The 10388-nt window shown below is 37.5% G+C and overlaps 2 protein-coding genes across 3 annotated transcripts; both read left to right on the forward strand.

Annotated features, from left to right (window-relative positions):
* Positions 1-2825, forward strand: cbx3b (chromobox homolog 3b). 2 transcript variants are annotated; one of them, XM_084385108.1, is made up of 5 exons: positions 1-231; positions 748-893; positions 986-1151; positions 1525-1682; positions 2402-2825. In XM_084385108.1, the coding sequence occupies exons 2-5, from the start codon at positions 754-756 to the stop codon at positions 2517-2519; spliced, it is 582 nt and encodes a 193-aa protein (XP_084241234.1). In that variant the 5' UTR covers positions 1-231; positions 748-753; the 3' UTR covers positions 2520-2825. The 2 variants fall into 2 exon arrangements, with proteins under 2 accessions (XP_084241234.1, XP_084241233.1); XM_084385107.1 differs by having other exon boundaries at positions 6-231; positions 974-1151.
* A 2043-nt stretch (positions 2826-4868) lies between these two features.
* snx10b (sorting nexin 10b) lies at positions 4869-7689 on the forward strand. The gene is made up of 4 exons (XM_084435394.1): positions 4869-5040; positions 5129-5229; positions 7009-7110; positions 7281-7689. The coding sequence occupies exons 1-4, from the start codon at positions 4948-4950 to the stop codon at positions 7495-7497; spliced, it is 513 nt and encodes a 170-aa protein (XP_084291520.1). The 5' UTR covers positions 4869-4947; the 3' UTR covers positions 7498-7689.
* Positions 7690-10388: the final 2699 nt, after the last annotated feature.

Consider the following 10388-nt stretch of genomic DNA (forward strand, 5'->3'; position numbering starts at 1 on the left):
CAATCGGCCATGTTTAATTTGACTCATTCATGAAAAGTTATGTAAACACAACAGTAAAGCCATGATCGTGAAGGCGACATAGTAAGCGATGCCAGATTACTGAACAGCACTGTGATCTTCCGTGTGGATGCACCGCGTTGTTTGTACAGAGACTGATCATTTGCACGAGCATTAATCACCAGCAGTGGGAATAAAAGAATAGCGCGTGAACTGCGCGTGAGGCTTCGGCAGGTGGGCACGCGCACTTATCAAATTCATACCAGTGGCGTAGAATGAATATAATTAAATACAACAAAACAATCATTATAATATTAACCTGCTTGGTCAGTGACTGTGAAAGTTTATCTAGTTGGAAATGATACGTCATACATATTGCGGTTTCACTGGCAGCGACGTTGCCATTGTTTATTTAAGGAATTCCTTGTATTCCTTCATGTCAGATCCAACATCGCTCGATACATCAACAGAAGACAAACAAATACATAAGTATCAAGTGGAAAATAATTTAAAAATTCCTCCGACTTTATTGTTAAACAACAATTCTATGTATAATGTGAGTTTAGTATTTGTGATATTCTGGGCCTATCAAAAAACAAATCATCGTCACTAACCAATTTCCTTAAAAAGTCTCTTCATGTCAAATTATCCTATTTTATTATTAGTTATATATCTGCTAAACTTAATATAAACGCTTTATAATAGATTTTGAAATACGTAAGCCGCTAAATGCTAGCTGTGTTTTTATAGGAAATCATGAGGAAAAAGCAGAATGTGAAAAACAGGAAAGCAGAAGAGACAACCGTTGTCCAAGAGTTTGCAGTGGAAAAAATCATCCGCAGAAGAGTCAACGATGGAAAAGTTGAATACTATCTAAAGTGGAAAGGCTTTACAGAGTGAGTGTCTGGAACAATGTTGCCTGTGTGTGTGTCAAAATGTTATTTAATCTATCTACCAGTATATGACATGTCTGTAGTCCTTCCATCAGTGCAGAGAATACCTGGGAGCCAGAGGACAACATGGATTGTCCTGAGTTGATAGAGGAGTTTCTGAGAAACCTAACCGTCTCAGGAGAGACAGATCAAGAGGGGTGTCAATCTCTAGACCATGAGTTCCAGCCCAAGCAAGAGTTAACCGAGCTAGACGCTGATACGGTTAGTGTCTTTATATACTGCTGTGCCGTTCACTCCTACAGGTGTTACTGCACTACAGTGTTTCAAGATAAGCATTACAATTCCTGAATATCAATACATTTAATGGCATTAGATAAACTGCTAAATACTGTTGTATTTTGTGTATAAAGCAGTCTGCAGGCCGCCTTCCTGCAGTTTTTAGCTCCAACCCTATTAAACACACCTAAACCAGCTAATCAAGGTCATCAGGATTGTTGGAACAGGGTGGAGCTAATCTCAGCAGAAGGGTGGCTCTCCAGGACCAGGATTGCACACCTTTAGTATTGAGTTTTAGTTATTTCCAAAACCTTGTCAGGCTTTATGATAGTTTAGTTCAATGTCTGGAATCATGCAGGCTCACCAGCGGCTTCAGGAAGAACTCATCGAGAGAGGCAACGAGGAGGTTGGCGATCACAGCGCTGAGATCCCAGCAGGACAATCCAGCCACCCAGAACCTGACTGCATCATCGGATGCACAGACCAACAAGGAGAGATCATGTTTCTCATCAAGTGGTAATATTTCTACACTGGACCATTTGTGGAGATTCTGGTTATTCCACACTGCTTTGTTCATTTTAAATGCACTGTAAATCACAAAACATTTTTTTTTATGTTGTAACGATAATCTTTAGTATTAAATTCTGTAATCAGTGCATTGAAATTTTTAACTCGGATCATGCATCGATACACGCCTCAATATTAACTTAGCTTTTATGTTTCACACCACATTGTCTTAATTGGAAAATTGTTTAGAAATGATTAGAATAGAAGCACATTGTTGTCAGGTGCAACAAAATGACCTAATTCAAAAGTAAAAAAAAACGTATATTATCTCAGTAATACTAAAATAATACTGTGACCATACTCTTTCAGTGTTTAGTATGAAATACTATTATATACTAGTTTAGTGATTTTGAAAATATTTATATTTAACCTAAATTGACTTAAGTTTAAGTTTGTCTCATTTATAAATTCCTTTTTATTTCAACTTTAATGTAACGTAAACCATTTTTAATCCTTTTAGTTTTAGTTAACAATACTGCTCTGCTTAAAGTTAATACTGATACCAAGGAATTCCTTTCCTTTCATGTCCATGCTCTTCTTCAACACTCGAATAAAAGATGGCGTAGTTTACAATTCTGTTGTCACTAATCTGCAGCCGTTGATTATGTGCTTTTAATTTGCTGTATTTGTCCATTAACGCTGATCATTATTTCTTTATTTCATCGCAGGAAAAACACAGATGAGGTAGCTTTACTGTCGGCCAGGGAGGCCAGTAAAAGGTGGCCCCAGATGGTAATCCGCTTTTACGAGGACAAGCTGACCTGGCATGGCGAAGACGAGCAGTGAGAGGGAAATATGTAGCAGTGAATACTACTGTACCTCCTGGCAGCTTTACACATACACAAACACTGTGGCATAAGTTTACTGTTCGACATACCGTGTTTTCAAAGTGTGTGAATCCACAGCCCAATGTGAAGCTCTTCCTGACACACTAACCTCTAGAAATGTGAGTGGAGTATTAGAGTGCTACTGTAGTGTACAAGTGGTTTATTAATCGAATGTTGTTGTGTCTCTTGTTGGAAAAATTCACTTGTGATGTTCATTCTTCAGTCCTCTTTGTTACTATGATCTGAACTGTGATTTAACATAGGAGATGACGACGGATGTACAAAACGTGCTCGGGAGGAACTGTTTGTTGTGTAAATGTACTATAAACCCCCTGGTTACGCACTTACTCGAGTTATACTGTGATGGATCCCGTGATCTGTGAGAGCATAAAAGTGTGGCTCATGCAGGTATAAATCCTTAGATTTGCACAAAACAGATTCTAGAATGTAGCCTATACAATCACATTTTTGTGAACGTCGACACGCTTGTTGTTGGTCAGTGTCACTTTCATAGCAGTAGTGTTATTTAGGTTTTGCGTTTAAGACCTTTGTCTCGTAGTTTCACTCTTCTGGCTTCCTGTTTTCTGTAAAGATCACTGTTAACATTACATCTCGAGTGAGCAATCTCTATAGGTGCTTTAAATAAACACAAAATTACCTCAGAAGTGTTGTGATCATTCTTATAAACCTGTTAATTTGCAGTCCTCTGTGAAAAGGTGTTTAAAAAAAATCGAATAATATTTGCTACATTAAATGAGAGATGGATGAAGCAGCCTTTTCTTACCAGTTTGTGCTTTTAAATATCAAAATGCTCAATTCAATTTTAAAATAACCAGTCTGTAATATCAAGAGGTTTGAAAACCTACAAGCAGGGCCTAAAACCATAGATATCATATATAAACGCTAGATGTCTTATGGCGCAGTCACTTCCGGCATCATCGTTCGGCCATCTTGTGACAGTGCTCTGTGCATTAAGGTGAATGATCAGCACGCACACAAATCCTCTTATCTCGCTGAAATCTTGACGGATTTACAAACGGTTTGGTTTCTTACAAACGTTATTAACGTGGCTATAATTCCGAATGCTTGAACATGTATGTTATAATTTTTCATATGTATGCAGTGTCATAACTACATCTCTGACGTTTATAACAAACCAAACCGTTTGAAAATCGGTAGAAAAATGAGCAAGTTATGGTTATTTAAAAGTACATGCACCATTGAAGTAGTGAGCGAGTACACTGTCGCAAGATGGCCGCCACGTGCGGACGTCGACCTCCATTGGCCAGCAGTGCGCACGAGACATCTAGCCTTTATATATGATATCTATGCCTAAAACTAACTTTTTGGCAAACCTGCCAGTGGCCGGTGACTTTTTATTTGATTTTATCGGCCATGAATACTTTTTACCAGCTATGAAACATAGATTAATCCACATTAAACTTACACACGTTATTCAAAGAGCAATGAGCGATTGTTCTTTGTCTTTTGTTGTTTGATTAACATTAAAAACACAGACAGCAGCAGGAATATTAGGCTGCTGTCACTTTAAGAGCTAATGCACGGGTCCAATATACTGTTAGTTACACATGCTTTTTTCTCTCAGTTGTTTACGTTCACTTAACTGACTCTTTTGTTTACCAGGACACTTGCCAAGACAGGCATTTTGACTTAATTTAGTTTGAATATGTCTGTTCAAGCGCAAGAAGACGCGAAATTCATTATTTGCCGCGCTTCTTGACACACACGCCGGATGTTTACATGCCGAAAACTTTTCTCACAGTGCGCAATTAACATTAAGTTCCCTTGTCTTGTCTTCTTGCACTTGAATATTTAAATTGGCAAGTCTTAAACATTCGTGACTATGCAGCGTTGGCCCGAGTGTCATTCACGTTTGTTCATGTTCTGTTAGTGAATTAATATTAATGAATTAATATTAGCATTTATAAAAATGTTACTGGTTTCACATACTCTGCAACACTGATTTTTACTCGCATTTGGCGCTTGACGAGTGTCCTTGAATAACTGTTTAAGTACTGCTAGTTGTTTCAAACATGCAGGTGTTATGATTATGGTACCATTTTTTCCAGCTGCTTTTTCCTGCTCCTTTTATTTTTAATGACGCTGTTAGTCTGCTATGTCTCTGGTGGCTGGTAAAAATGAAGCACCGCTGTCAGTCAGAGACACAAAATGAGCTCCGATGTTTTTCCCTAGTCTACAGTTCCCATGAATCAGCCCCAGTTGGTCAACAAGATCAATGTCTCATGAAAATACTTCCTCCTTTATTCTTCCCATTTTTAAACCTCAGAGTACTGGCTACGTGTTCCTGTCCAATGTGAGTTTGTGAGCGTACGTGTGAGGTCTTTTTTTTTTTCACGTTTGGACGTATGCAGGAATTCACTGGAGTGTGGGTGAGGGACCCTCGCATCCAGAAGGAAGATTTCTGGCATGCCTACATGGATTATGAAATCTGTATACATGTAAGTGCAATAGAAACATTTATATAGGACACAAATTAGTCAAACAAGAGGAGAAACTGATCATTCTCTGTATTTTATATTCACTTAGACAAACAGTTTGGCCTTCACTAAGAAGTGTTCCTGTGTGCGGCGGAGATACAGCGAGTTTGTGTGGCTAAGAAAAAGGCTACAGGAAAATGCCATGCTCATGTATGTAAGCGCTGAGTCATATTCCTGTCATTTACTTTGTTCAGTAATTGTGCACTGATGGTTATAGGCTTGTAACAGAGTTTTAAAAGCGAGTTTAAAATATACCAAGTTCGTATATTTGTATTCATGTTGGTTTCTCAAGGTTTCATGCCATTTTCAAGAAAGACTAAAAATCTCATGAAGTGTACCCATCAAACTGACAAATATACACTGCCTGGCCAACAAGTTACTGTTTGGATTTAAATAGGCGAATGCTTAAAAGTATATGATTGGATCATTATTGCAGTGATTATTATGTTTCTAGCATGTTATATGTTTGGCAACCGTTCTTCTAACCCTAACTGATGTAGTATGTAGAAAGACACATAATGGATATATTTCAGAATGACAATGTCATGATTCATCAGGCTCAAACTGTGAATCCAGACCTCAAATTCACTGAAAGTCTTTGGGATGTGCTGAAGGAGAATTCAAATCTAAAAATCTAATTATATATTTGTCACATTTTTTCCTTACTCCTGGAATATATGCGAGTGTACACAAGTGTATGAAAGTCATTGTATATGTGAGACTTACATATTTAATCTATTTTTTAATAAATTACCGAGCGTCACGTCATTGACCCTCAGAGGTGGACAAAGTACACAACTTCCAGGTACTACTGGTCAAATATTACTCTGTTACAAGTAAAAGTTGTAAAGACCGATTTTTACTTAAGTACTTGTTTGCTTAAAAAGTAAATGTCAATGCATTGGTTTATGTAATACGTACAGTACCTTATGCCTCTGATATGCCTGCCTACCTACTCTCATTTCAATATCAAATTTATTTCTAGAACACAGTTCCAGTATAGTGGGATTGAATCCACAATGGTTTCGGACACCCAAATGACAGTTTCCTCAAATAGTGCCCTATTTAAAGTTTTTTGGCTTTCAGAATGAATATGTTTGCCTTACTGTTTCCTATAAGCTAGTGTGCACCAAAACAATGACAAAATTCACATTTAGAAGACCAAACCCAACGTTGAAAATTAAAATGTCAGAATCCAACGCCAGAATGTCAATCTCCAACGTTGGACAGACGTTGTATTGTGGTTGAAAATGAAAAAAGGGGTTGACGTCAGAAACCAACACCTGCAACCAAAATCATGCCATGACTGACGTTACTATTCTACTCAAGGACCTTGACAGAATTGTAGTGGAGTAAAAAGTACGATATTTGTACGATACTCAAAAAGTGTACTTCAGTACAGTACTCAAGTAAATGTACGTTGTTACTGTCCACCTCTGCCCAATGTACATCTCAGTTCATTCAAATATAATTTAGGTAATTTATTATTATTTGCAAATGACTAATTGTTGCTAATTACAAGGGTTATTTTAGTATTATGTATACATTTTATTATTTATTAATATTTTGAATAAGCTGTCATTTTTACATTTTCAGTGTTCGTTATGATTTTAGTTCAAGTTTAAATCATTTTGTTGTCATTTTAGTACTTTAACTTAAACTTGCCAAGAGATAATATTTATTTTGTGTGCACATTTTTTCAAGTTTATTTTTTTTATTTATCTAATACTTTAATTTGACTTTATTTAACTTTATTTTATTTAAAAAATATATATAATAAAGTCAATAGTTTTAGTTAACAAAAACAATACTGCTAATTACCATAATTAGGCAGCTGTGTTGATGCAGACATATTCAAGTTTCAGTCATTCGGCAGCTTTCTGTTTGACGCATGTAAACTGAATCTCTGTGGTTGTCTATGAATTGCAGAACACATCTACCCAAACTTCCTCCAAAAAACCCGTTCTTCAGTCTCAACAATGCCAGAGAAATTGGAGCCCGTATGCAGGGACTCCGAAAATTTCTAGAAGGGTAAGTATCAGAATAGCCCTAAAGAACATGTTAAATTAAAACATAAAACCATGACTGAAAGAATGCATTTAGCTTGAGAACATGCGACATTATCTCAGGTACTGTATATCTCGACTCATAGAAAATGCAGTAAACGTAATGGTGATCAGTTATATGCTTACATCCTCCAGCGTGGTGCACAGTCCGGTTCTGCTGTCGGACAGTTGCTTGCACCTCTTCCTACAGTCCCAACTGAGTGTGAAACAAATGGAGGCCTGTGCTGAAGGCAGGAGTCGCTACACAGTGTCTGAGGCCATTCGCAGTTTTGGCTCAGGAAACAAACGCTTTGATTTCCAATCTGAAGAGAACATGGAAGAGGAGGAAGACATGCATGGAGAATCCGAGTGATTTCTTGCCAATAAAATGGAGCAAATGTACTAAATTTACAAAGGCATTGCTGAAGTGCAACCCATGCTTGAAGAGGGACAATGAAACATGAAAAAAGTTACTGTCATTGTTGAGTAAAACAGTGTTTTGTCTCCGCACTGATTAATCTGTATTGAAGAAGATAACCTAATAAATTAAATTATTGAATCCACAGTTGCGCACACATTAATGTCTTGCTTGGCAATCAAATTAATGTATAAAAGCATAATGTGGCTTGTGTGGAAGACGGTTTGTTGTTAAAACTACAGATGTGTGTGTTGAGAGGTTTACGAGAGGGAATTTATGTTTGCTTGTGAAGTCCCTTAAACGCAATAACCACATCCTAATAAGCAAATACATAGCATTAGGACATTGTGTGATTTAGACCCGACCCCACAGAGCTAAATCCAAATAATAATCTCTACTTAAACAATTTTACTGCCATAGTTAGCTATAAAAGATCATTGTCTAGATGTCATACAAATTGTGCCTTCTCGTAAATATTTAACAATAGTGTGAGGCCATACTTGACCTGCAGATGGCGCCGCTGCTCTTCTGTCTTTCCATGGCTGTCGGTCTCATCCCTGCAAAATCATAAATGTTTAATCAAACGAGTAAAAGCCCTCAAAGCAAGCAGTATTTCCCCTTTTCAAATCATCCACTGCTCTCACAGTCGTTGACTGGGGCATCAAATCACCAAGACATTCTAGGACAGGAGGATAAAGGAATTACGTTATATCGCCAAAAGCAAACAGATCAACATAAAACCATCAAAATAAGGGCTGCAAGCAATATTCAATAAACTGAAATCATCAAGGCAGTAATATATTTTACAAGGGGTGAAGGGTTGGATGGTTTGATCAGGGCTGTCATCTTTTTTTTAGTTTAGCTTGGAGTGAGAATTATGATTCGATTAATAAGCATTGCGATTCGATTCTGATCTTAATTCAGAATTTACATTTATTTGGCTAAAGATCAGGTGCAGTAGACTACATGTTAATTTTTCTCAAGGAAACAATCTCTCTCTGTTAACAGAGAGGGAAACCTGTCAGCTGGTATTATTATTAGCATAGGCCTAGCAAAATGATGCTCCTCTATAGTTCATTTTTCTAGCTAACTAATGGTCATTGAATGGCTTTACGTGATATTGTTCACAGACGTTTTATTCACGTCTTTCCACGGTTGAATTACTCATTGAAATATTACAAGACATGAAACATTTCAGTAAGCTGTAGCCTACTGTATCTTTCAACATACCTTCTGATGTGTATTCATGTTTATTTGGTCAGGGTTCCCACACTTTGGTTAACTTCAAATTCAAGGACTTTTCAAGGACTTTCCAGGTCCAATACCCTCAAATTCAAGGACTTAATGTGGGGACACATTTCAAGTGAGAGGAAGGTTATCCTACATCGTGTTACCTTGTAAGATACATTGTTGCGCATGTTCTCTAGACTCCGTCGCTATGGAAACAAAGACGCTAACATGCAAATCACCCGCATATGACTGTGTGGGTAGTGGTAACGTTATGTAAAATACATAATTTTACCTTTAAAGTCGGGATGATTCCGTATTTTACGGGACGGGTGGCAACCCTAGGTGTAATCTTCTTTGGTGAGCCATATTTTCCAGGCATCACGTTTCTGCGGTTTCAGCCTATTTTTGCAATGTTTCACAGACCGTGAAACATTGAGGTACCATCGTAGTAGTCCCGAGCGCGCGTGAGTGTCATGGCAACGTACAACATAAAGTACCTCACGCGGGAAACTCGCGCGTAAATGCGCGTAACTAAAGTAAGCTAGTAGTAACGTTATGCATAGGCCACGAACTGTTGGCGAAATAAAACATTAGTGAACCAGATGGATTAATATGGATTTTTTTTCGAGAAAACTTTCAAGGACCTGTATCTATGTATGTTCATTTTCAAAAACTTTCCAGGGCCTTGATTTTTCTTTTTTTGAAGGAATCTTGAAGGATTTCAAGGACCCGTGGAAACCCTGTTTGGTGCTATAGGCCTAACTAGCAATAAAGAGAACAGATCGGATCACATGCAGCTTGAACTGAGGTGGTACAGCGTTCTGTCATGCCACATTCACCCAAAAATGTTAATCCTGTCATCATTTACTTACCCTCATATTGTTCCAAACATGTAGCCTACTTCCAAATCCAAATTTTATGAAGACACACGATCGCTTTGCTGAACAGATTTAATTTAGGCTTTTATTCACATAAACATTCATAATGGAAGCTGATGCATGTTTGCTTGACGTGCAAACAACCAATGAGGTTCTTTCTCATGTTACGCACCACGTTTGAGTTTTAGCAAGCACCAATGAGGTTCAATCTCATGGGTCAAGCAGGTTACTTTGAGCTTGTTTGTTCTCTAATCAGTGTTTATGTGAATAAAAGCCTATAAATCCAATCTGTTCAATATAAATAATATAAATTCTGTCTCTTAAGTAAATAAAATCTCTTTATTTACTTTTTGAAGCGTCAGTTAGCCAATTTTTCAATGGGGAGTAGCCTACAGAACGCTAAGATTTTATTAAAAAAGTTACGAAGATACAAAGGTCTTGGGTTTGGAACAACACATGGCCTACTGACGTATAACAGAAATTTCACATTTTTGGGTGAACTAACCCTTTAAAGAGTGCCAAAAAGGTTTTATTTTTATTGTTTTGAATTTTGTAATAAAAGTGTTTCATAACAAAAGTAACCTGCTCTGTGTCTGCCATGCGCGTTGTCAGTGTCATCTTTGCTCCAATGCTCCATTTGCTCCAAAAATGTTTTTTAACTGCTTGAGAAAATGGATGTGTGGCGTGAGAGTTGGCAGTCCTGTTAGTATGGTCCCGTCAGAGACATAAGGCAGGTTA

The sequence above is a fragment of the Rutilus rutilus genome (assembly GCF_951802725.1).
Source record: "Rutilus rutilus genome assembly, chromosome: 17".
NCBI lineage: Eukaryota > Metazoa > Chordata > Actinopteri > Cypriniformes > Leuciscidae > Rutilus > Rutilus rutilus.

Excerpts from the sequence above, each read along its gene's own strand:
- cbx3b (XM_084385107.1), top strand. The coding sequence starts at position 754 with ATGAGGAAAAAGCAGAATGTGAAAAACAGGAAAGCAGAAGAGACAACC. Across the intron at positions 894-973 it reads AAGTGGAAAGGCTTTACAGA|TCCTTCCATCAGTGCAGAGA; the intron begins GTGAGTGTCTGG and ends ACATGTCTGTAG. Across the intron at positions 1,152-1,524 it reads CCGAGCTAGACGCTGATACG|GCTCACCAGCGGCTTCAGGA; the intron begins GTTAGTGTCTTT and ends GGAATCATGCAG.
- snx10b (XM_084435394.1), top strand. The coding sequence starts at position 4,948 with ATGCAGGAATTCACTGGAGTGTGGGTGAGGGACCCTCGCATCCAGAAG. Across the intron at positions 5,041-5,128 it reads ATTATGAAATCTGTATACAT|ACAAACAGTTTGGCCTTCAC; the intron begins GTAAGTGCAATA and ends ATATTCACTTAG. Across the intron at positions 5,230-7,008 it reads CAGGAAAATGCCATGCTCAT|AACACATCTACCCAAACTTC; the intron begins GTATGTAAGCGC and ends TATGAATTGCAG.